The 27,134-nt window shown below is 45.7% G+C and overlaps 1 protein-coding gene across 1 annotated transcript; it reads left to right on the top strand.

Annotated features, from left to right (window-relative positions):
• Nucleotides 1-1,119: 1,119 nt before the first annotated feature.
• Nucleotides 1,120-27,115, top strand: LOC311351547 (E3 ubiquitin-protein ligase RNF19A-like). Its single transcript, XM_084471699.1, has 10 exons — nucleotides 1,120-1,485; nucleotides 11,536-12,515; nucleotides 19,180-19,388; nucleotides 19,806-19,950; nucleotides 20,975-21,137; nucleotides 21,624-21,738; nucleotides 22,273-22,434; nucleotides 23,404-23,617; nucleotides 23,960-24,103; nucleotides 24,280-27,115. Exons 2-10 carry the CDS (start codon nucleotides 11,821-11,823, stop codon nucleotides 25,151-25,153), a joined length of 2,721 nt encoding a protein of 906 aa, XP_084327825.1. The 5' UTR covers nucleotides 1,120-1,485; nucleotides 11,536-11,820; the 3' UTR covers nucleotides 25,154-27,115.
• Nucleotides 27,116-27,134: the final 19 nt, after the last annotated feature.

Genomic DNA, 27,134 nt, shown 5'->3' with positions numbered 1-27,134 from the left:
ATTGTCTCACTGAATGTATCCTTGCTAACTTTGCTGCTTGTACTTTCCCCTGATTTGCTAGCCGATTCTCTTTCTCAATTCCATCTTCATTCCACAAAACCTGTCAAGTTTATTGGGGTTACAGGCCCTGTGTAAAGTCTTATTTAAAAGTACAAGTCTGAACAGTTTTCAATATAAATACAATATGACCAACCAAAACAACTTTTGGACTTTATGAGATTATCCATGTTACATTTTTATGGTCCCGAGGGATGGTTAATGGAGCAAATCTTTTTCATTCTCAGCTTGGTCATTGCCAATTAAGCAAGGATCTCCTACAATTGTTGTCTTCTTATTTCATCATCTTTTTCATGCTGGGGGGGGGGGGGGGGGGGGGGGGTATAAGGAAGTGTAGCAAAGGAGTAACAAGCATGATTTTTTGGGGGTTGAAATACATGTGACTGGCTTTGACTGACCTTTGTGTAGAGCTGTCCGTCATCAGAGGCTGTGTAAATCTAAATATTATAGGATTATAACGTTCACTAAATCCTATATGAATAGGCTACATTATATGTTTTGGAATTATATGACGTAGGCCTACATAATAACATGTTAAGGCTATTTACATTTAGACATTTAAAATATTGAGGCATTTAAATGATATGACGTATAGGCCTTCATAATTACATGCTTATGCTATTTATATTACGGATTTCTTTATACGTTTTATAACTATATCAGAAAAAAATCGGACCACATTATTTTGACTGGATAAGAAAAGGAAAATGTACTGTTCTTGTTCAGATATTACATAGAAATACACATTGCTTGTTTGATAACCTGATGGCACGAAAATGTGGTTGGTTAATCTTGTCAAGTTTTCCGTCGCTTAGATCTCGCGATTTATTTTGAATTGAATCGCAAACCTCGTTCCCAGGCGTTCTCAGCTCAAGACGAAACTCCTGGAACATTATGCCTCAAATAAGCGTTGTTGGCGAGAGACGGTGGGACTTTCAGTGACATTGGTTGAGCATCAAAAGGCGACAGAGGGTGGACTTCCGATAGAGGGACATCCGTTTCCCTTACACGTCTCGTTGAATGCTTTAACAAACTGCTGAAATGAAAACGTCAGATGTATTGTCCTTGTTGTTGATTTTCTTGTCATATTCTTATTCGTCTCGCTCCGGGGACTGTTAACTGGCGTTCTCAAACGGTCATAGGAAATAAGACACCGGAAATTATGTTGCGGTAAACCGGGATAACGCTACAATTCAGGATCCTCTCTCTCCATATAGACAACCAAACAACAGAACCCAGAAGGAGCTGTTATCGTTCAGAGCGATACGGAAAGGTGGGACCGACTACTGAAGAAAATAACTCCTGTCCACCGCTGGAAACGGAAAGTAACTATATAGCTCGACTTTAGGAAGGATTTATCCCACTCGGACTTGAAAGTGAATACATTGTGTTGATGACGTACTGAACGAGTGTCATTAGCAACAGACGGTACGTTCTCATCGTTTTTAGCTCCTCTAGCTAGCCGCTAACGACCACTGTCTTTGCTAACGTTAGCTGCCTAATGTCTTGATTACTAACTGTAAACTGTTAGTGTTAACTGTAAACTGTTTTTGGAAAAAATGTAAACTGTTTTATCATACATGATCCCTTAATCCGACATTTCTTGACCTCGTATTGTATTCACATCCGATGTTAAAAGAGGGCACGCAGAGCGAACTTATTATCTTAAACAAGCGACAACAAGAATATACTGTTAGCCTATTGAGCTAGGAGAGACATCCAAACTATAAATATGTTTGGATTTATTCGCAACGCAATGCCGTATTCAATCGCTTTGACTGCTGATTCACATGGATTGCGTTTCTGTTCTCCGTGAAGACCCCACATGTCAAATAGTTGTGTGCACGTAGGTTTCCCGGCAAACGTGGGCCAGCTTCCACAGACCGTATCAATAATATTTGGCCTCTTTCAATTTTGAACATCATTATGGCTTGGTAGATAATGGCCAACTGCAACTTCATCATACACTTTACGCCAGATAAGCAGGTTTCGTCATTGCTTGCAGCTCAATGACGGGTTTTAAAATGCAGTCGTCCCAACCTAGAGTCCGTAACCTATAACTTTTGGCGCATTAGATGTGCGACATTCCTGTAGGTGTATTTATGTTGTAACGAATCGATGATTCCCCGGGGCATTTCAACCCCCTGGAACATCTGTAATCTGTGCAATACGGGAAGCTGTAAACCTGAAGCGTGTATGAACCCGGCAGGCCTAATTTTGACACGTCTCGCCGGTGATTTCTGTAGTAGTAGTAGTAGTAGTAGTAGTAGTACGAATGGGTCGGGATTAACAGGAGGTAGAGTGATCATAATTGGACTAATGTCAGCATTTAACCATCATCATCATCATCATGAATTAAAATAAACACTTGACTCATGTCATTACGAAACGTATTACCATGATGGGGTCTGATTATTCTACTGGGGACGGTCAAGGCAAGACTGCAGGATTATCTGTCAGAATCGCCAGCATAGAGCTGGTCATGGAAAGGTAGCTGGCTGTATAGTTGTGTATTATTTAACTGAATGTAAAACTAGTAGGTTCTTTGTTTTACAATGGGAATGGCCTGTTTGTTTCTCTGTGTGTTTTGAGTGTGGACATGTTTTGTATATGCCTTGCTTATTGTTTTGGGTATCCTAGGGATACACAGTTACCTTGTGGGTCAAGATGAACTCTGGCAGCCATTTTTGCCAAGTAAATGTACAGATCTTGTGCAGCAAAGCGGCAAGTGTGCCCCACTTCTCTAGTAGCCCTCAAGCGTTGTCCTTTCTCTTGGCTCCAGCCCCCATGTTCAGACTTAGTACCCTTGGCTGAAAAAGCACTGAAGGACACTTGATACTAGCCCGTATTTTTTATCCATCTCAAAAGTAATGTAACGGGGTAACAATTAGTTTGAAATGTTTTATTTCGGTAATGGAGAACTTCTGTGTGAATGGTGCTAATGATGCATACAGTGGCTGAGTGTTTTTTTTATGAACCTTCCATTGCCACATAACGTCTATGGACCATTTGTGTACTTTCAAAGGAAAGTTCATTGGCCTAGTATGAAGACCTGGTCTGTGCTCTCTTTCTCTCCCTTTCTGTCTGTTTGTCAGTGCCTGTGTGTGACCTCCCTTTCCTTCCCTAAGGTAAACACAGCTGCACGCCTGGTGGGCAATCATCTGGCCATCCCCCCAGGGAGCCATCGTTGATGACCACCAGCAAGCAAATTTGGTCCCCTATCCTATTCTGTCCATGCCTCAATTTATCCCCCCCTATCTTATTCTTCCTTTGTTCCATTCGGCACACATATTCTGTTCAAAGTTTCTGGTTTCAGCCTTTTGTCCAGTCCTGCCCTAATCTCTCTTCTTAATTGCCATTTGCCCTATTTTAACCACCCCTGGATCCCTGAAGGCCAAATGCCTGGGGTTGTTTTTCCATTGGGGGTGGGAAAACAATGGCTTGGATTCCTGAGCATGGTCTCAAGGTGTCACTGCTTGTTTAGAATAGGCTCTGCATCTGCCTGCTCCTTGTGTTTCAGCCATTTGGAGGTTTCAACAGACTTCAATTCAGTTTATTATCAAGCAGCAAGCATTGAATACATTAGCTATATAGGGTCATTTGGTCAATATACTATGCACACATTTTTTGCTATTAGACAAGAAACACGTTTCTCCTCTATATTTCTTATATTGGAAATGAAGGCAGGTTTCAAATTAGGAAGTGAGGGAAGCTAGAGCTTTTGCTACTTTTCTGTGAGGGTGTGTCTCACAAGAGCTCCACTCTAGCTGCGACCAAGCCGTCTCTCACAGTAAGTGAATGGAGGCAGCGGGTTAGGGTTAGGGTAGCTTAAGCTCTCTTGCCCTATGTGGTCTAACTGGAAACCTGCTTCTTCTTGTGCTCGTGGTGTATCCCCTCTTCTCTCACACATCTTCCTCTGTCTCTATCTCCTCAGCTGAGCATAGAATGCCAGGGTGCTTACCTCATTTCCGAGAGAACAGGAGGGAGGGAGTGCTTGCCTCTGCTGAATACTGTAATGGCTTTGTTGAGCTTGGAAACTTTTCCTTTCTTCCCCCGTCTTGCCTCCCTTTGTGCCTCCAACAACAGCCCCCCTGTTACAGCTGCGGCAGCCGCTGTTGCTTTTGCATGTTGCATATTTTATTTATTCATTCATTTAGATCCTAGCTATTGTACTCTAAAACACATGCATGGTTACAGCCACTTATTTGTCTGATTTCAGCAGCATTGTATGGATGTTATGTGACTAATCTTGAGTCTTTGGTACCTACTGCCAGGTTACTGGTGAAGTTTACACAACATTTACATTTAACTGGTGTGGAATTTGTCTTCCAACCTGCAACCAGGTAGTTTGAAGTGAGTATAGAAGCATGAATTGCAAAAATTTGGATAGAGATATTAGGAATGATTGTAGAAAGTTTACTGTAATTCATAATGCAACAATTTATTTTCTAGTGTTGAGTATCTTGAGAAAATTACAGTGAATACTTTTGCATCCTGTGGAATGTGCGTGCTTGCATGAATTGCAGGGTCATTCTGACACTTGGCATTTACAGGAACTGAGAGCCATTGCTTTGTTGGAAGCGCACATACCAAAACCTGTTAAAAAGATGACTAGATGACCTATAACTTGCTGTTAAAGGAGGTTGTATGCCATTGTGGCTGAGGTATTGTAGAAACCTAACCAGTGACCACACCCACAGCTGAATGCCTGCTCCACATTTATGTGAAAACCCCCTCTGACTCAAAACCCTTAGACAGAGACATCCTTCTTGTGGCTCAGTTAACATGAAAACAAACTAACAATTTTCGCTTGTAAGAACGTGCTTAATCAGATGATATTTTGCTTCACAAATCATATTACACTTCTCATTCATAGCAAGTAACCAAATCCACTGTATGGTATCACTGCTTGGTTTTAGACCTCACCCGGTTCACTGTTAACCCTTTTTACAAGTATATTCAAGCAGAACAAAACACTGGTAACTGTTATGGAACATGAGCTGTTTCCTACATTGTTAACATAGATTTCTATCGATATCTGGCTGTTTTAGTCTTGTGTTGTGCATGGGACCCATCAGGTACAGTATCATTTGAGGCATTCAGTTTACTGGTAGCTGCAACTCCTTGGGTTTTCGAATATCCAGAGCTTGAGCTAGGCATGACTCATTCAAGTTTCCAAGAGGAACGTCAAAAGCTTCATCCAGATGGCTGCTAATTAACTTTAAATCAGTCTTTGCTTGCTTATGATATTGAATGAAACACAGGTGTCAAGTCGAACATGGCAATACTCCCAGCATCTTATTTCTTCTACTTAAACCTGAACAAATCAGTGCTGTACTTCAAAGCTACAAAAGGGTGTCTCATGTAATCAGAGCCAGAAACAAATTACACAATAGTTTGGAATCCTGTGATAGTATTTAGTGAGCTAAAACGTGATTTTTCTTCATATCTTTGAAGGCAGAAGATGATTGGTATTTAGAATTTGAAAGTATTAGAAAACATGTGCAAGTGAACTGTTTTGCCTACATTGTTAGATCCTAGATTTGTGAATACGCAACACAATTTTACTTTGCTTCGTGGTTGTAAAATCCATTGGTCGTGTGTGTGTGTGTGTGTGTGTGTGTGTGTGTGTGTGTGTGTGTGTGTGTGTGTGTGTGTGTGTGTGTGTGTGTGTGTGTGTGTGTGTGTGTGTGTGTGTGTGTGTGTGTGTGTGTGTGTGTGTGTGTGTGGTGTATTTGTGTGTGCTCATGCACTGCAGTGTAAACATTAATGCATTGACTGTCCCCAGTTGCACAGAAGCCCAGGAATGTGCAGAGAAGCAGCATTTCATAGGAGCTCAGCCTGACAGGAATGCAGGTGGCAGGCAGTGGCCACTGACAGACTCCAGGGGCTAAACCCAACTCTCTCACTGTTCTCATCTGCCTGTCTGTCTGCATTCCCTCTGCATTATTCAGAATCTGTTTACCAGACAAAATGCCTGTTGGTTCAAGCAAACTTGTCTTTCTTTTTGCGTATTGCGAAGGCCTTTCAAATCTCCGGTCATGTTGGTGGTCTCGGCTGGTTGTTCATTCAACTTCTTCTTTACCACCATGACCAAGGCCTGCCAAACCTCCCTACATGGATCTACAAGACGCAAGCCACTGTGGTGTCTGTCACTGGGTTCTGTAGCATAAACATATTCCCACACACACCCTGTGTTCTTCTTTTAGATGCACAGCCCGCTAGTGTGTGTCCCGCCAGCTAAGTTTAGACCCTGACTACTACCACTAGTCTAATTATCAGCAGGATGGAAATATCAGGCCTGCCTGCTATGGACTATCCCAGGGTGGTCCCCTCTTTTCTCTGGCTTTTAGGAAAGGGTTGCTTCTGTAGCAGGGAACTATTGCCATTTCAAAATGTATCTACAGCCAGGTGTTGGTCTGACCGTGCCCTATGGTTAACCTTGGTGTCAACCTGACAGGAAAATAACTAATTAGGGAGCTTAAAAGGTCCTCTAATCCATTGTTTGTTTTGGTGTGTGTGTGTGTGTGTGTGTGTGTCCAGTCCACCGCCTGGGAATGAGTTGAGTAGCACTTTGGTCTCATGCTGTCAAAAAGCTTTTGAAACTCCTCCAGTAGTTTCAAGATGAGGTTGGACAAAAGAGACAACATTGGAACTGTACCTACCTTCCCCATGGTTTTCATATTTGTTGTGAAATGTATGTTTCAGCTAAATAAACATGTGTGGTCCTATTGCTTTTCCTACAAACAAGGTGTAAGAAACAAACAGTGGAGTGGAAAACAAAATCATGGACATGGAAAGTGTTGTCAGTGGTCTCCACTCTGAAGGCTGAGGCCCAAGTTTACATCTGTGAGGAGTTTTGAGTATCCACTGGCCACTGGCTTTGTTCGCTCTCTGAAGGGCTTTTGTATGAGAGCATTATGCAGCGAGAGTCCAGTCCGGCACTGTCCCAGAACCGGCCAGGTCAGCCAAGGTCAACCACGCTCACATGACACAGATCTCAAGCTATTGCCAGCACACATGGAAGCAATGGAATTTTGACCATCGCAGACCTTTGAAGCCCTGCCCCCTCTTGAAAGTGTGTCCCTTAAATAAAGCATCTCCTGATGCTTAACTTTCTCTCCCCAGCCCCCCCTGCCCGCCCATGACTTATTCGTGGAACAGCCACCAAGCCTACACAGATCAGCAATGATGAGTCTTGTGATTATGATGCCACATTAATGGCGAGGTTCCTTATATTTATGCCACCCACAGCCTAGCCTTTTGGTTCCCACAGATTATGAGTTTTATTGGCCTACCGTTCTGTTTTCCAACAAGCCGATGTTTTGAGCCATAAACCTTCTCATGTGGTGCTCTCTAAGTGCTTTTGGACGGTTCTGTGGAGCGGCTAATGACTGCTAGTCAAATGGGCCTGCTGTATCTGGTGCTGGATGAACCCCTACCTCACATTGACCTTTTTGTGTGTGCATGATGATGTGCGTCAAGGAGAACCATAGCCGCTCTGAGAAGCCGGGCTTAATTATTGGGTACTGGTGGTCCGGTGTGTCAGACTGCGTTCCCCTGCTTCATACTATCCTGTGTTTATCCAGGGCCAGGCTCTGTATTCGAAAGCTCAGTTCATTACATTGCTTATAGCATAGAACACGCTTGTTTCTGCAAGAATGTTCTACTAAACTGTGTTTTATTATTTTGAGCCCAGTGGGGTGAATTGTTTTCAGACGGGGGGGAATAACCAATAAACAGTGGAAGATCTTAAAATCCCTCAAATGCAAGATGTATCATGTAGAAATGGCCAACTCACACCACCCTGGGGTCACACTTCATTCACCTTTTATCTAATCCTGTTTGTCAGAATGCTCGCAAAATAACAAAGATTTTGTCCCCTATGTGTTAACACGTCAGTGGAAAAGGGGTCTTGTCGATGTTTGAGAGGACTTTTCGAGAGGACTATTCTATTCCCCTTATTCTCCTTCTCTCTCTTCTACTCCTCAATGTGCTTCCCTTCTCCCCTCAGTGTGCCTCTCCCCTTCCCTCCTGGGATCCAGATGCCTCAACACAATCTCAGTTCCATGGGAACAATTTGAGTTTTGTTTTGTATTTGTGTATAATGCACAAGGGTTTATCTTCCAAAAATTCCCTGTCGTGATTGAAAATAGCGGTTTCCTGCTGACATCGACCTATAGCCAAATATGCTGACTTAATCATTCAGTTAGTACTGAGGTGGGACCCCTCACCTATTCCAAGGGGCTCTGACTCTTGGAATATACACTTCTAATTAATAATTGAATAACTGTTTGGTTAAACTTAGTATTGTTCAACCTTATTTATACTGGCATGGCAAACGTTTCAAAATGTTGCTGGATTTTCTTTCCATAATTCATTTCAATAATTCAATAACATTTGAGGTAGATAAAATAGGATGGATGTTATTAATCCCACACTGGGGAAACGTTAGCCTGGCTATTGCCAGACCAAGCTCAATCGTAGATTGCACGTTGGTCTGGGGAAGCTGCTGTCATTTTCTTCAGCACAAGAGGCGTGATCAATGGGCGATGTTAAATTGACCCTGTATGCAATTGGCTGCTTGCCGTCGCTTCCCTGACGTCATTGTGTTAAACCAGCCAATAACCAGGGGGAAAAGCCAACTTGGTGATTGGCTCCTGCAAAAACGTATCGAAACTAGTAAAAAGTACTAGTTATTAGTAATGTATTGTTCTTCTCAAGACCCTTCTGCAGAGCGAACTGAAATCGCCGGCAGAATGGGCGGGGCTACCCAGTCTAGGGAAACATACTTGCTGCAACAGTCAAAAGTACGGTAGATATTTATGGTGATATAGATATAGACATAATAGATAATTACGCACTTAATTGTGAAGTAATTGTAGGTTGCTGTGGTTTCCAGCTAGAATCTATACTTGGTGGAACATCTCCTCCAGGATGAAAGGACCATACTTCTCTCTAGTCCCCAGTGAAGTCAGTCCGCCTGACACCACCCAACACATATCACAGCTTCCTGTTTTCACGGCTGACCCAGAGTTCGGGAAGAGAGGGGAAGAGCTCAGCTCATACGGGAGGGGAGGTCTGCCTCTCCCCTTCAGAGTTTGTGTGGGAGAGTTAGCCAGGGATTTCACGTGGGAGTGTGTCAGAGCCGCATATGTTGCAGGAGGGCCAAGGAGGGACTGCGGTGGTGTTGTTGTTGGGGCCACCGCGAGCGAGGGAGGGAGCCTTTATTCAGCGGTCGGCCTGCAGCTGCAGGGGAGCCAACACGAGGGCTTTGATTTGTTTTCCTGATCCTGTTTACGGGTGTTGTAGTTGATATGTCAGCAAAGTGCAGCTAATTGGAAGATTTGCTGAGGAGCTCTCTCTCCTTTCCATGTTGCACGTGTGTGGTTGCTTGTGCGTTTGCTGAGCAGGGCCAGTGTGTTTTTTGTTACTGTGGTCGAGAACTGGTTTGTGGGCGTGCCCTTGGCACTCTTGACACCATTTTGTGTGTTTACGCAGCATGAGGCATTTCCATGGTGTAACCGGGACAAACGCACGCACGCACACACACAAAGACACACACACCTCTCAGCAGGCTTTTGTTTCACCAAAGCAAGAATGGAGTTAAGGAACCTGAACATAAAGTTAACTGTTGAATGTATCTGTACTTCATAAACTGCAGTAATCTTCTTTTTGAAAACTGCTACACACCCAGGGCTGGGCGATTAATCGAATTTTGATCGCGATTTCGATTTCAGAGTGAAACGATCACCAAACTAATATAATCGAGTTTAAACAATTATTATTTTTTTACTTTTTTTTGGATTTTTTTTTTTGAGAGAAATTATGAATAAATGCATCATGTTTTCCAACTCAAAAATAATCATTTGAATAATCGAGATTTCAATATTGACCAAAATAATCGTGATTATGATTTTTTCCATTATCGAGCAGCCCTAACATACCATGACATCACTTCCTCTTAATAAATACACAGAAGTTTAGCTGCTCACAAATGAGAATTGCAATGCTACAAATGATCCCTTCCCATTTCTGACCATTGAGGGGTTGGCCGCATTGTTCTCTTGAGACTTTTCGATGAGCATTTTTCTTTTGCATGAGAGGCATGAGACAATATGGGTTGTTCATGTCAAACTGTGTTTACCCACCAGTATAATATAAATAATGACAGACCTCCTGTCCGTTCAACAACCTCTGTGTCAGGACGAAAGATAAGCTATGTACACCGGCCCCCAGGAACCTACAGGTAGGGCTGCTCGATTATGGAAAAAAATCATAATCATGATTATTTTGGTCAATATTGAAATCACGATTATTTTTGAGTTTGAAAACATGATGGATTTATTCAGCATTTCTCTCCCAAAAAACACTTTGTACCTGAGAACTAAATTTCCCTTTAAAAAAATAGAGAATGTTCAAATAGAAAATAATGTATATGTTGCCAGCTGTTTTGCGAATTCTATAAAATATTAAAAATAAGTAATAATAAAAAAAGTTTCTACCAGATTATTTTAGTTTGGCAATCGTTTGACACAAATCGAAATTGTGATCAAAATTTGATTAATTGCACAGCCCTACCTCCGGGATGGGTTATTTTCGTCACATTTATATTATTGGGGGGGCATCCAGGTTGCCTCCAAATTGCTTATTCTGACTGAGAAAAAATCTTTATTCAACTTTGAATTTAATATGTATTATTAGTATGAATTAATTCACAATCAATAATCTCACATGCACAATGGCTCACAAATTATGTTCTGGGCAAGCATGCCAGTTCTTTGTTGGATGACATGGCATTTCTAAATCAAGGTTCTTACTCATACCCATTAGAGAAAGTGTTTTGTCATGGTGGGTTGCAGCTTCTCCAAGTTCTTGTTTTTATTTTTTTGTTCTTCATTATCTACGTCCTTCATGCCTGTTCTATGTGCACTGGGAACACAACAGGAGGGTGCAATAATGTTTCAATCATTTTCTTGTCTGTCACTGCTCTCCTTGATGCCCATTTAATGCACACACAGTGCTGCAATTCCTCAAACTTTACTTCAGAGGGGATTTCGACTGGATTTGTGTGTGAGGGGATTTGATTATTTTTAATTCAGCCTCATCCATTTTGGTTTTGCTTCCTCCCTGGTCCGATCTCATCCACATTCCTGTCCAGCCCCGTCCTCTCCAACAGCTGTTTAGAGGTGGAGGAGGCCATGTTCAAACTGCAATGAGTAATGTTCTGTCTCTTCTGAGCTCTGAGGAATCTTTTAAGTGATCAGGGCCCTTTTTTCACTCTTGATGTTGAACATTGTTCCTTGGAGTTGAATTTCCACTTCCTCTGAGATAAGACTTTTATCATTTGAAGAATGTTTTGGTGTGTCTGAAAGACGGATGAATCAAGTGGTCGTCCTTTGCCTGCCATTGCCGCCAAGTATAATGTATATATACTGTGTTTTGATCTCTCTCTACTTTTCTCTGTCCCTATTCCAGGTTCAGTTGTATGCTGTTTCCGGCCAGTGACGTCCCGACCCCTTCGCCAAAATCCGGCTGTTAGATGTGACCACGAGGCTGATCAGGAGAAGCCACCATGTCTTAAACGGTGACGGGCCCTCGGGAGCCCCGTCCCCCAACCCGGGCTCCCCCTCCCCCTCCCCCATCCACCACCTGCCCCTCACCCCCGGCCCGGCCCCGCTCCCGGACCTCCCTCCCCATGTCAGGGACCGGCTCCCCGGCTCGGGCTCCCCCCTGGTCCCCGGTTCCCCCCCCTACGGGGCCATGAGCCAGCAGAAGCACCGGCACCTGGGCGGCGGCGGCATCGGCGGGGGGGTGATGGGCTCGGACCGGGACATCCAGTCCACTGCCTCTTCAGTGTCCCTTCCCTCGGTGAAGAAAGCCCCCAAGAAGAAGCGGCGCCTCTCCTTGGCCTCGCTGTTCCGAAGGCGAGGCCGGGAGTCCAAGGCCGCACGGCACCGGGCCCGGGAGATCCAGCTTCACGGCAACGGGGGACTCAGCGGCATGGACGGCATCGCAAGCATCGAGAACATCCACTCAGAGATGTGTAACGACAAGAGCTCGGCCTTGTCTGCCGCCTCCACAATTGCCTCCACCTCGTCTGCCTCAGGGCCCGGCTCCGCCTCCTCCGCCACCTCCAACGCCGCAGGTGGGTCCGGGGCGACGGAGCTGCTGGAATGCCCCCTGTGCCTTCTGCGCCACGCCCGGGACAGCTTCCCCGACATCATGACATGCCACCACCGCTCCTGCGCAGACTGCCTGCGCCAGTACCTGCGCATCGAGATCTCAGAGTCCCGCGTCAACATCAGCTGCCCCGAATGCTCGGAGCGCTTCAACCCCCACGATATCCGCATCATCCTGGGCGACCGCGCCCTCATGGAGAAGTACGAGGAGTTCATGCTGAGGAGGTGGCTGGTGGCCGACCCAGACTGTCGCTGGTGTCCTGCACCGGACTGCGGGTAAGACCCTCCTTTTTGAGATATTTATTCTGCTCCCCGTTAAGAATAACTAGAGCAAATGAAAGTGGTAAGGCTATCCTGTAGAGTACATAACTCTTGTAGTGTACAGTGACCTGATTAAACCACCAGCACACACACAAGCACTTGTAGGCAGAATACAACACAATCACTTGTCAGAAGAATGCACAAGCACTTTTAGGCAGAATGCACAAGCACTTTTAGACAGATCGCACAAGCACCTTTAGGCAGAACGTACAAGCACTTGACGGCACAATGCACATCACATGATGGTGATGTCAACTTGATTTGGAGACTTAGTAACGCATGCTACATCATATGGGTTGTGTCATTTACCAGTGCTTTGTTTTAGAATTTTTGATTTAGAATTTCTTTTAATTTTTTTGTGCAGGCATATATGGGACACTTATGTTCTGATCTACTGGACAACTAGGTTTCATCAATGGGCAAAAATGGCAATTTAGGATTTGTTTACAACATTTAGAGATGGAATCTTAAGAATCACATGACTGCATGACCTCGTGCCCTGTGATTCCAGAGTGCAGAGATATACAATTACAATGGGCATGAGTGAATATAGTGGCCTCATGCAATTTATATCTAGATAAAACTCAGCTAGATGGAAATAGCGGCACATTGTTTTCTGAACTATTTAGAGTTTGTCCAGCAACAGTAACTTAAGATGCTGAAAGGAAGCCTGCAAATGGAGCTGTCAGGCTTCAAATAACGCATATGTCACAACTAGACGTGTTTTAAAAGAAAAGTTTGAATTGAGGCGGCGTCGCTGAGCCAGTGTCCAACTGAGATCAACACCAGTGGTGAAAGTTAAGTGTTCAATTGATGGCATAAACGGGGTGAAGAAAAAGAATATGTGGAACGTCTGAATGGATGAAAGACTGAAGGGATGCATGGAGCGAGAAAGGGGACCTCGGAGTGCATGGCTGTACCAGGGAGGGATGACGCTGAACACAACGGACTTCTCTTTGTTAACTGGATACCAGTTACCGGCCGTTAGCTGAGGACGTAGCCAAAGGCCAAAACCAGCCTTGATGCACCAAAATCTTATCATTCCTATTTTCGCCTCGTTTTCTGAAATGGAATTGTACTAGGTGTCTTTTTTTTTATTTTCAATTTTGCGATTTTCCATAAACTCTACTTGATGCAATCAAGGCATGCCATCCCCTTGATTACCTCACTCTGTGAATACATCTATTGTGGTCAATGATCACATGATCACACATCATTGGCTCATCACAAGGAACTGAAGAGTGCGGCAGATCTTCTGTGAAATGGGTTACTAAATCAAGTCCATTTTAAATGCAGCACATCGATAACAGCGTTCTTCAGGTAACCTCTGAAGAAAGTAACAGCCTTGACATGGAATAGGAAAATGTGTACTAGGAATAGGATAATGTTTTGGCTTCTGTTCCACAATGCAGATGTCCAATTGAGACCCTGTTCAGGGTACTGGCCAGTTGATTGTGTTATTGCATTCAATTAACTCTAGACTAACCATTGAAGAAGAACTGAGAAGCAGGTGAAAGTATAATTGAAGAGTGCTGTACAAGCTGTGTATGGTGATGTTATCACATGACGGTTCCCTTCACCACGCGTTGTATATGGACTATCGTGCACGCGCTGTCTCTTGTGCCCTGCAGCGGGTCCACCTGGTGCCACGGACCCGTGGGCATCTACTTTGTAAAATCATTCCCCAGCATATGGATGATTTCCCCTTTTATGGAAGACGTCGTTTTCGCGTGTAGCCCACGGTAGAACCAGAATGCAAGACTGTTTCAACCCCATTGCAGCCATGTCTGACTGCTTCAATTGCTCTTTATCTCTCTACTTCCTCCCGTCCATCCGTCTTGTGTTTTATTGGCTGCCTTGAGTCCTTGGCTGTCACCATATCGCTCTCCCCTCCCCTTCTTTCTCTCGCCTTTGCTCAGTGTCCTTTTTACCTGTCGTCCCGGCTGTAATCCAGCCATCACGCCTTACCGTGTAAAGCCCTTCAATCCGCTGCCTAAGTGATGGCTGGCTGGCTGCCCCACCAAGCACACAGTCCAGTGGGTGGTGGTTCTCCGTATCAGGCCACCATACACCCGCACAACACATGCCTCCCTCTGGGCCCGGTTATGGGTCAAACAGTGGGTCAGCCTCCATGACTGATCAAATCTGCTTTCATGAGAACTCTCTCACTGTCGGATAATCATATCCCACGCCAGATAGACCGTGCTATCGAGCGCTGAATTTCTGCTAGGGGTGTATTCGGTACGGGTCTAACGGTTTGATGTGCGTTTCATTTCGGTACATACCGAAAAAAAAAAAAAAGATTTTTACTCAAATTTTTATTGATTATCAGTGTGTCTTGTCTTGTCCTGATGTTTTGTGTTGAGGACCACAATGGTAATAAGTCCTGGATTGTATTTTATGTATTTTAATTTGTGTTAGGCATTTGTTTGATACAATTTAATAAATCAAAGCAAAATCCAATTGTATAATAAAAACTGCTGTACCGAAAAACATACCGAACCGTGACTTAAAAACCGAGGTACGTACCAAATCGTGACTTTTGTGTATCGTTACACCCCTAATATCTGCACAAACCCACTCAGCATTACCGAGTGCTTGCTTAGCCAGATTAGACCCCCAGCCGGGTCCAACATTAGGGTGGATTGGATGAGTTTCATCCCAGCTGCAGTAGCAACCCAATACCCCCCCCCCCTCCCGCCCCTTGCCATTCACAACATATTCATTGATTTATACTTGGGTTCTGCAGGAAATTACCCTCTATTCATTGGTTCTCTTTCTTCAGTAGGCTATGGTGAGTTATTCTGAATTCCTTCAATTAACTTTAGCATCATCTGCATCAGGGTTTGAACAAAATGAAGTCAACCTACTGGCGGTACACAGCCTAATTTTAAAAGTACACTGTATACATAGTATGTTAAATAACAGGCAAATCTTTGCAAGAACAAATCTTCACTGACACTGATATAATGGTTGGGCATACCACCATTATCCTACCCCAAGAGCTTTAATGAGCTTTGTTTGTATCCCACTAATAGAACACATGCACACTTTCTCTCGCAGCACTCTTCATCCGTATCTTTCTCAAGGCCATTTCCTTTCCTTCCATGAATTGTTTGTACAGCCCTAACATTACGATGTGTACTTTGGGTCATAGTCACTTTAGTCACATAAATACTCGGCCAATGGGGTTAGTCCAGTTGAATGTCCTGTGTCAGAGCAGCCTTATATATGTGGAGGTAATTCGCCTACATATGCCCCTGCCCTTGGCACTGTCGGTTTTTAATCAACAGAGACGGCTGAAGAACAGAACCAGGTGACCCCTGGGTGGGCTCACGCTGCACTTCTCGTGTTTGTTTTTCTATGCCTAGATATCTGTCTTCACCACCACAACAAACCCATCCCCCTGACGGCGAGTGTTTAGTGTTCGAGGGTCACACTGATTTCATTATTGAATCCAACGGACGCGGTTGAAAAAACACCCGTGACACTGCTTCTTCCAGTAGTAGTTTACCTCGGCCTCCCATCGTCTGCCTCTCTGGCGGAGGCTTCTCACAGAGCCGGAGTCCTGCAGCGTGACTCAGCATGTGGTGCATCTTGGCTGAGAGGCACAGGAGGCTCCCGGATGAGCATCATCATGTAATCTCTTCACGTATAGAACATGACTCTGTAATTACCGTCCGGCTCTCTGCTGATGCACTCTACACTAGAGGGGCCATGAGGATGAACACCTGCTTGTTTTACCGTCATAAATCAATCGATTGTAGTCATTGATTGCAGTGTTTAAAAAAAACAAAAACAGACCATTTTAACATGAGGCTGTCTGGAACCATGGCATGAAAGGGGGTTCGATGCAACGACGGAGCAAGAGCATGAGCACGGTATTTAAGGAAGTTGCTAATACCCGTCATTGAGCGGCCCTACTCTACGGTTCTGGCTGCTCCAGACTACGGTTCATTCGTCAACAAGTCTTTTGGTCTCCAGGGACGGCACCTAACGTCTATTATATCAGGGTGGTTGACATTTGCTCTTTCTTAATTAATGTATGTGCATCACTACTTTTTGCCCATGGTAAAATATGATGGCCTATTTTATTCCCTTTTTATGGGAACACTTTCAGTCTCTAGGCTACTGATTGTCTGTTCCTTGAGCTAAATATTTGTTCGAGTTAATCATTGACATTGTTAGACCACACACACACACACACACACACACACACACACACACACACACACACAATGTCACACACTCTGTGTGTGTGTGTGTGTACACAGCCTGAAGAAAAAGTAGTGAGGGGAGGAGTTACATTTGAGTATTAACATATTATTCTCTGTACATAAATGTCTCACTCTGTAGAGCACGTTTTAACATGCTTTTCCCTCTCTGAGCAGTCCTGGGAAGGACAGGTTGGAACAGGGGAAGTACTCTGTGATTGGAACCATCTGTTTCACAACTCTAAGAAATAGTATGCAGTTGGACTGGCTTTTAGGGGGTTTTGTAAGTATGCAGGATGGTTCCGCATAGATTTTGTAAGTACCAGTAGTGGAAGGCGGTTCCTTTTTGGCAATTCGTTGTACAGGAGCTTGCCTTTTCTTTTGGGTGTATTTTTTTTTTAAGAACATTTTACCGCACACTTCACAACAAACGCACCTCACACGGACACAACTAGTCTTGTCAGTTTTCATTCTGATTCTTTGTTTCTAGTGCAGAATCATCCATTAGCATTTGAAATCTAACGGCCAAATCTATTCTCGTTGGTGGTGGCGATGACGGGGGACCGGTAAGGGGCCTTTCTCCCAGGTCATTGCACAGGATACCCCTCACCTCTTTCCCCCTTAGGACGGCAACCCGAGCCCTGGGCCAGTCTAGAGGAGAACAGACTGGGACCCACACAAGCACACACTCGTTTACGCACACGCACAACATAGGGCTGAAGGTATACTTAAAATAAAATCTAAATCATTGCCTTTTTCAGTATACTTAAAATAAAATCTAAATCATTGCTGTTTTCAGTGCACAGACAAATTGCCAGCCTTGAGACTAAATCGAAGCATACTGCATGCAGGGTACTTGGCCTTACTGATGCATCTTTTCCCACATGCCTCCCAATATGCTGCTGCCTGCAATTGGTCAGCAATTCTTTGTGAATGAGTGTGTCTGTCTACTCCAACATAGACTCCCGTTCCCATACGAACATCCCACTAACGGCAGTGACTATATCATACCCTGTTGAAATCGCTGTGTTAAGTTGTGAATTGAATTGAAGTATGCCGGGGCCTTAACAAAGATCTGCATTGGGCATAATATGATAAAGTAAGCTAATCTGAACTCAATTGATGAAAGCCGATTGGAATGGGACAAAGGGCCTGAAGTGGTGGTGGTTAAACCCTGCACACTCTCAAGAAATGGAGTTCGTTCGTACATTGGGTTTCCTCCACAGCCTCTGCATAAATCCTTTGCTGATTCTCTTAATACATTTTGCTGATTCTCTTAATACACAGACGCACACACACTCGCACACAGCACAGCAGTGATTAAGGATGAACACAGCTCCATCAGTCATGAGGGTAGTCGGTATCCTATAGATGGATTATAATGCCAGTGGACAAGCCCTATTATAAATGGTAGAAGGGATCTGAGCTTAAGCAGGGGAGGCTATTTCCTGGCCACGGCGCACGTCTTTAGTGCTCAAGATCCCTCCAAGGGCTCCTGAAGTGCATGTGGTTTAAAGCGAACGATCACCGGCCACCGTGTACTCTGCAATGCCTCCCCCACTTCTAATCACACCAATCTCTGCATCATCATGATGTTTATATTAGGCCTGGGCGATATGGCTGAAAGACATATCACGATATAACTTGATCATATTGATCGATATCGATAACTATTGATAATTTGAATGACCTAAAAAGACTATGAATTACCATGCTGGATTTTTAAACACTTCTGTTTAACACTTAATATGACCTTCCACTGTTCTTCAATGATAAATACTCCAATGTCGATACAATGAAAAACACTCAAATATTGTAAATAAGTATGGAACCGTGTTTGTGTAACAAACCCAGCTGCTAGATTCGAAGGTCCAGTCTCTTATCGATATATTGAACATGTTTTATATTGATATTGATCAAAAGTCTATCATGATACGATAATTTATTGTTTTATTTCCCAGGCCTAGTTTATATTCATTCAAACAGGACAGTGCCTCTAATGCAGAGTTCAAGATTTTTAGATTTTATTTTCTGAATTAGGACCTGACACAAACATTGTGTACTCCAATTTGCTACATTTGACTCGTGTTAGTTATACATTGAAACGTTAGAGAGGGCGGCAGTGGCTCAGGAGGTAGAGTTAGCTGACAGGCAACCGGAAGGTTGCTAATTCCATCCCCAGCTCCACCTGGCTGGGTGTCCCTGAGCAAGACACTTAACCCTCACTGCTCCCGACCAGCTGGCTGTTGCCTCGCATGGCTGACCCCGCCGTCGGCGTGTGAATGTCTGTACGAATGGGTGAACGTTGGGCAATAATTGTAAAGCGCCCTTGAGTGGCAACTGGTTGAAAAATGCCGTCCATGCTGGGAATGTTCACCCCCGTGTGTCTGTGTGTTTGGCCCCAGGTACGCGGTCATCGCGTTCGGCTGCGCCAGCTGTCCCAAGATCACGTGCGGCCGAGAGGGCTGCGGCACGGAGTTCTGCTACCACTGCAAGCAGCTGTGGCACCCCAACCAGACCTGCGACGCGGCGCGCCAGCAGCGGGCCCAGAGCCTGCGTCTCAGGACGGTGCGGTCGTCCTCGCTCAGCTACAGCCAGGAGAGCGGTGCCGTCGGTCAGTCTCACGCACACGTCACGACCCACGCATGTGCCGCTGGCGCAAAGTAGCCGCCGCCGGCCACGCCGTATGTGCTACCATGTCCATGATTGTACTTTATATGCACACACAGGGTCTGTAGCTTCCCAAAGCATTCAAATACAACCCCTATCGTACTCTATTAGTGTCATGTGTCTGCGTACTTGCACACCTAACCACACGACCCAGGAAGGGCTCCATCACTCAGCTGATCATCTGAATGCCCGAGAACCACTGATTTCCCCTTTTAGAAATGAGCTCTCTGCTTGTGCAGCGATAAATCACATGGCCACCTACATACGCCACTTATTAAATAGTTGACATACGCAAGTGCCTTCATACAGCTTGACCTGAGCTCGCTCTCTCTCTCTCTCGCACTCTCGCTCTCTCTCTCAGCCGACGACATCAAGCCGTGCCCCCGCTGCGCCGCCTACATCATCAAGATGAACGACGGCAGCTGTAACCACATGACCTGTGCCGTCTGCGGCTGTGAGTTCTGCTGGCTGTGCATGAAGGAGATCTCCGACCTGCACTACCTGAGGTCAGTTCCTACGCACACATCCACAGGCTGTCTCTCACACGTCACACCGCCCAAACTGAGATAGTGATAGTGTGTCGTCTGTAGCAAGATCTATTCCTCTGTTCCTCGGTCTAGTGGTGGTCAATGGGCCGTTAACCCGTTTGGATGTCAGACATGCAGGAACACTTCCTGAGAGACGTTGCCTTTTCCTTGAAAGCAGGATCATAACAGGAAGCCATGATTCAGTCACTAAGTTAGTTTTTTAGTTTGAAGTTTTAATGGTGCATAATGTTCTTTTTATTTTTCTTGTGTTCTTGTATGTTGTGTCCAACTAAACTTTTCCCCATCGAATGCTATTCTTGGCAGCTCATTGTCCTGCTTTTAAACATTTAACACGTCACTTGCTGACATCTGATATTACTCTGTGGTGCCCCTTGGTTTTTACATGGGTGTTGATTTCACCTGAGCAGTGGAGCCTGCTGGCACACAGAAGACTCCAACACATACCCATTCTACTAGGTATGGAGGTGTTGGCAGCTCTCAGTTACAGACCTGTCAACAAGGGATGTAGATGATAGAATGAAAGTTAGACAGACATAGTCATAATATCTTGAAGTCTGTCAGAGAAGAGACACAATGGCTATAGCTTTCTTTTCTATGAGCTCCTGCTGATTTGGTTAAATGGTTTAACCAAATGGTTTAATACTGTTCATCGATTGGAACTTGGAGTGACATGGCCTAGTAGACGGCTAATGTTTCCCATTGCAGGGAGTTTTATTTTTTATTCAAGGTTGGGCAACACATGCTTGCTATCACAAATTGTGTTGTTATACAATGTTGGTCTTCATCGTTTACATCATATTGGTCATTTCAACGATCACTTCCTAACCTCTTAACTAAAACTAAATACAATACTACAATTCCACATCAACACACCACGGGAGAAAGTAAAACTGCTATGCTTGTGTCACATGCACGCACGCTTACCAAAACCCAAGTTACTCAAACCCTGTCCACCCTCTCCTCCTCCCCTCTCACTGCCCAGTCCGTCAGGCTGTACGTTCTGGGGCAAGAAGCCGTGGAGCAGGAAGAAGAAGATCCTCTGGCAGCTGGGCACACTGGTGGGTGCTCCCGTTGGCATTGCCCTCATCGCCGGCATCGCCATCCCCGCCATGATCATCGGCATCCCTGTGTACGTGGGGAGAAAGGTATGCTCGATCTCTTACTCACGCTCTGTCGCTCTAGCTCTCTCTTCTCCCTCTTTGTTTCTCTGTTCCCAGTCTGTCTTTCTGTTTCTGTCTCCCTCTGTGTTTCTGTCAGGCTCTCTCTCGCTCTCTCTCGCTCTCTCTCTCTCTCTTGCGGTGGTGTATGGGGGGACGGGACGTTTGTTTTACTTGTCAATCACTGTCACACCTTTTGTATACCACATCAGTTATGGTTGTGAGCTGTATACTTATGAATGGTTTCAGTATTCAACCACTCAACTGACTGATGAAATAAGTTTCGATTAAAAAAAAAAATAATAAAACCTATTCTATACACTATTATAATGATTATTACGATGACGTTAATAACTTAATAATAAACTGCTTAATAATGTTAAGTCAAAAGGATTTGGTTTGGTATGGTTGTGAAATGGACTGACTGGTCTTGTCTGTTCAACTTGTGACTCGCCACGCATCGTCTCTTGTCAGATCCATAACCGCTACGAAGGCAAAGACATCTCCAACCACAAGAGGAACCTGGTGATCGCGGGCGGCGTGACCCTGTCCGTCATCGTGTCTCCGGTGGTGGCAGCCGTCACTGTTGGTCAGTCATCTCCCCTTCACCCTTCTACCTCTTCCCTCCCCCTCTTCCCTCTCCCTGGCTTCTTCCAGGGGGGCAAGAAAGAAAAACATTGAGTGTGACCAGAGTTTTGGGTGTGGGGCATCTCCCTTCAAGCTCTGATGCTTTTCTGATTCACTCTGCCCTGTTCCTGGTTGTTCATAAGAGTCGTGACCCTTCATTTCCTGCTTCTGTCTGCCAGGCTCCTGCTCTGACTGGCAGACAGAAGTTCTACATCTGATCCCTCTTTGGTGGTGGGCTCAGTGTTGGATTAATCTTGTTTAACTCTGAAGGCCACCGGATCTCACACTCGCGCTCTCTTACACACACAGACAAAGACACAGACACACAGTTCTGATCTCAAGTCTTGACTGTTGTTTCCTTGCTTTTAGTGAAGTACGTTGAAGGAGAAGTTCAACCTGTCTGGAAGCACAGTGGCCTCTGCTGGTGTTGATTGTGTGTGTGTGTGTGTGTGTGTGTGTGTGTGTGTGTGTGTGTTCTCTCCCGTCTCTCCCGCAGGCATCGGGGTGCCCATCATGCTGGCCTACGTCTACGGCGTGGTGCCTATCTCTCTGTGCCGCAGTGGGGGTTGCGGCGTCTCCGCCGGCAACGGCAAGGGCGTCCGCATCGAGTTTGACGACGAGAACGAGATGAACGCCGGGAGCGGTGCAGTCGCAACCGGTAAGAGCTGAGCAGCAGGCGGACTGTATTGTCCCCTCAGTACACGCACACGCACACACACCAGCCATATCCAAAACCTTGTGTGGGATTTTCGAGCCCGTCAGCACAGTGGAAACACCAGCACGGGGTGTTTTGTTTTGTCGAGCGGTGCAGGGATGCCCCTGCTCGTGCATGACATCTGCCCCTGCTCACTAATGAGCAAACTGTTTTTCTATTGGTCCTGTGGGAGCAGCAGGCCGGCATGCTGATTGGAGGAATAAAAACAACCAATCCTAAGTGTTATTCTTCTCTCCCCGAATGCCAGATCACATTAAGCAACCATATATTGCCACAATACTAGCACTAGCCCACATGAACCAACACTGTTACCACAATTCTAGCACTAGCTGACATGAACCAGCAAAATAAGCACAACACTAGCACTAGCCCATATGAAAAAAACTATGTATTACCACAATGCTAACTAGGCCTGGGCAATAAAACAATAAATTGTTGTATCGTGATAGACTTTTGATCAATAGCAATATAAAACATGTTCACTATATATAGATAAGAGACTGGACCACCGAATCTAGCAGCTGGGTTTGTTACACAAACACGGTTACGTACTTATTTACAATATTTGAGGAAAAATCATATCAAGTGTTCAACAGAAGTGTTTAAATCCAGCATGGTAATTCCTAGTCTTTTTAGGTCATTAAAATTATCAATAGTTATCGACATCGATCAATATGATCAAGTTATATCGTGTTATGTCTTTCAGCCATATCGCCCAGGCCTAATGCCAACACTAGCCGACATGCCCCCACACTATTGTTCCACAATACCTGCTCTCACCCACATGAACCTACACTAGCCCACATGAACCAACACTATAGTACATTGATCCTACCGTTAGCCCAGATGAACATCATTCTGTAAGCTCCACGGTTCTGATGGCAGAGCCTCTCTTACCTCTCGTCACTCCAGACACGACGTCGGTGGCCGACACCCGTAACAACCCCAGTATCGGCGAGGGCAGCGTGGGGGGTCTAACGGGGAGCCTGAGCGCCAGTGGCAGCCACATGGACCGCCTGGGCGCCATTAGGGACAACCTGAGTGAGACGGCGTCCACCATGGCCCTGGCTGGCGCCAGCATCACTGGTAGCCTCTCTGGCAGTGCCATGGTCAGCTACCTGAACAGGTAACAATTCTCAGAGGAAACACGGTTCTTATCTTCTGTGATTCTGCATCAAATCATAAGTTCCAAAACTCTTTTGTCTCAGTTTTGCCTTTGTGTGTTTGCATTATTGCGAACAGTTCATATAGTACAAAAGTAGAAAAACATAATCTTTGACAGCCTTTATTTTTGCTTGACCGTAGTAGATCCTGAAATTAGCACCTCGTAATCAAATCATGAGATACGTTCACACACCCATACTGGGTGACACCTATAGGGAGAAGGCAGGGCTTTTTATGGGGCACCAAAAGCTTCATTCAGTAAAGGTATTTTTGGTAACCTTATATTGTTGGACGTGGGGGACAGGCTGGAGGTGCAGGCGGATGTGCAGAAGGAGCGCTGCAGCCTGAGTGGCGAGTCGGGCACGGTCAGCCTGGGGACAATCAGCGACAACGCTAGCACCAAAGCAATGGCTGGATCCATTCTCAATGCCTACATGCCCCTGGACAGGTGAGACCCACTCCGTGTGTGTGTGTGTGTGTGTGTGTGTGTGTGTGTGTGTGTGTGTGTGTGTGTGTGTGTGTGTGTGTGTGTGTGTGTGTGTGTGTGTGTGTGTGTGTGTGTGTGTGTGTGTGGCTCTGAGCCAGACAGTAGACGTGACCTCTCTGTTGGCTCTGTGTGTGCAGAGACTGCAACAGCATGGAGGTGCAGGTGGACATCGAGTCCAAGCCCGGGAAGCTGCGGCACCACAGCGGCAGCAGCAGCGTGGACGACGGCGGGGGCCGCTGCGGCTGGACTTGCCCGTCGGCCGCCTGCGCCGCCTCCTTCTCCTTCTCCGAGGGCAAGGGGGCCCGGGAGGCCAACGGCTCCTCGTGCTCCTCGTCCACCGGCTCGGGGAGCAAGAAGAGCAAGGGCAAGCTCCGCAAGAAGGCGGGCGGCCCCAAGATCAGCGAGACGCGTGAGGACATGGACGCCCACCTGCTGGAGCAGCGCAGCACCAACTCCTCAGAGCTGGACTCCCCGTCGCTGAGCGGCAGCCTGCCCTCCGTGGCCGACTCCCACTCCAGCCACTTCTCGGAGTTCAGCTGCTCGGACCTGGAGAGCATGAAGACGTCCTGCAGCCACGGCTCCGGTGGCGGCGGCGGCGGGGGGGAGCATCACACGCTCCGCTTCGCCACAGTCAGCCCGCTGCCCGAGGTGGAGAACGACCGGCTGGAGACGTGCCCCGCGGGGTCCCCTTCCCCGCCCCCGCCCCCGTTCCACCACTCCCCCGCCTTCGCCACCACCTCCGCCTCCTCGTCCCTGGGCCACGGAGGGGAGCTCTCCCCACTGTGCCTCATCACCGAGGAGAACGTCAGCCTGGTGTGCCCCGCCCAGCCAGACTGCCAAGGCAACAGCGTTGGTCTCGGAGAGCGGCTGAAAGAAAGCAGCAACAACAACCAGGAGGATGAGGATGAGGAGCAGGAGGAAGAAGAGGAGGAGGAGGACGGCCAGCAAGCACAGCACCAACCCCCCACCCAACAGCAGCCTAAGAACTCCTGTATCCAGACTGAGATCTAAGGCCTCTACGCCACGCTTTGACTAATCTTTTCTCCTCCTCTCGAATTAAACCCTGCAGCTCTGCCTGGAAAAGCGAAGCATCCCCTTTTGACAAAGTAGGTTCTGTGTTGACTGACCGTCGTGAGGTGAGGTACAAGTAGACGGTTTAAAAAGAAAATGGACAGAGGGTTGGTGTGGAAGGGGATGGAAGTTGGGGTTTGTTTTTGTTTTTTACAGACTGCAGACTGACCTGTGTTGCTCCTCAGCATCATGAGAACCGCTGGTGAACGCCCACCATTCTGCGCACTGGGGACCCGTCGACTGTGGCCGCCACGTTGTGATCCGCGTAGGCTCACAAAAACGACCCACTGTGTCTTGAAGGGAACCGGCCCAATGGGGACCAGGCAGAGTATGATCCGCAGCTTTGTTTCTTCTCGTATTCGAAAGGACAGCCTTCCGCTCTAAACTGGACCAGGCTTGATCGTAACGCCCTTAATGCAATTCACCAGAGAAATCTTCAAGACATATTAAAAGTCCCTAAGAAAAAGAAAAAGAAAAAAAAAGCACAGGTATCCTCAGACCAATGTTAAAGGGTTACACTATGAAAGACGAAAAATCTGAAATCTGCAATGACTTTATTCAAACCGGCACCAAGTATTGTTGTATTCCTCCGTAATACCCCCCTTTTATTTTCCGAATCTCTTTCCCCTTCGGGCCCTGTGTTTTGGTTCCATTGATAGTGTTGTGAGTTCATGTTAAAATAAGAAGGTGCAACCGGGGCCAACGCCTCTGGATTCTAGTGTAAAAAAAACGCTGCTCTCTGGCAGAGATGTAGGCTATGGGAAGGTCTCTGGAAGGCCATTGGATAAAGAGAGGGGTTACCTTGTAGGAAGATAATGCTGAAAGTCATTATGATACTATAAGCCAATGGGTTGCTTCAATTCTGTGATATTGTATGACGACAAAGCAAAGTTTCTTGTTATTTTTTTGTTTCTTGTTTTGTTTCTTTCTCCTGTTTAAAGGTGTTTATTCAGGCCGGGGGTGCGGACCTCGCCCAGTCAGAGAGAACCTTGAGGATCTCCGCTATCTTTGTTGATTCATGGTGCCTTCAACATGCTGTTTCCTTTTTAAAAGATCTGTTTCTCTCCACTGTGTCTTTAAGACTTTTTCATTATAAGAATGTCTATGGAGGTTTGGACGCTATAATATCAATATACAAATATATATATATATATATATATATATATATAGAGGGTGTTCATAACTCTTACACATAAAACAACGCAGTACTCAGACTGTGGACCACACGGTAAATGAAGACTTTTCAATTGCCTACCAAAGACAGCACTCAGGCTCTTGTTAAATCCTTACAGTCTATGTTTCTGTTCCACCGGGAGACAGAATTTTGTGCGTCCTTTTGGCACCATAGGGGATGAGTGAAGACTGGATCAAACACACACACTTACACCACCACACGTAAAGACTGCTGTTTTGTACATGCTTTACAAAATGCTACGCAAATAAACAAGGCCACCAAAAGGCCCACGGCACCTGCACTGTTAACTGTTGTTTCTTTCCATTCATAACCTGAGATGCACACAAAAATTTAAAGTTGTGCGTGTTTGGTTTGCGTTTTTTGCATTTTCTCATTCCCTCTGTTGTTTTGTCCGGTTACTCCAGATCACCTAATCAATCGGTGCTGCTGCACGGACCAGAAGTTCCAACATGTGTTGGCTGGACTGAGTGTTCACTGCAGTTAAACAGTTAAAACATTTTCAAGATCACTAGTTTGCCTGATTTCATCCATCACCAGATATTTGAGGGCATATCTACCAGTATTCTGACCCAAGGTTTGGTTTGGTGGGTCGGGCCCTGCCCGTTTAAAAGCATAGTTCAGAGTGTCTACTTCCTGGTTGTTTGTCTTCATCCTAATCATAACACTAGTGCCAGATATTATTTGTTATTTGTGCATAACGGCATAAGGTATTTGTATATTTGTTCG

The sequence above is a fragment of the Micromesistius poutassou genome, assembly GCF_964030765.1.
Source record: "Micromesistius poutassou genome assembly, chromosome: 8".
Lineage (NCBI taxonomy): Eukaryota > Metazoa > Chordata > Actinopteri > Gadiformes > Gadidae > Micromesistius > Micromesistius poutassou.
The sequence above is the reverse complement of the archived record's forward strand: the minus strand, read 5'-3'. Positions and strand labels throughout refer to the sequence as shown.

Excerpts from the sequence above, each read along its gene's own strand:
- LOC311351547 (XM_084471699.1), top strand. The coding sequence starts at position 11,821 with ATGAGCCAGCAGAAGCACCGGCACCTGGGCGGCGGCGGCATCGGCGGG. Across the intron at positions 19,951-20,974 it reads TCCGACCTGCACTACCTGAG|TCCGTCAGGCTGTACGTTCT; the intron begins GTCAGTTCCTAC and ends CTCACTGCCCAG. Across the intron at positions 23,618-23,959 it reads ATGGTCAGCTACCTGAACAG|GCTGGAGGTGCAGGCGGATG; the intron begins GTAACAATTCTC and ends CGTGGGGGACAG.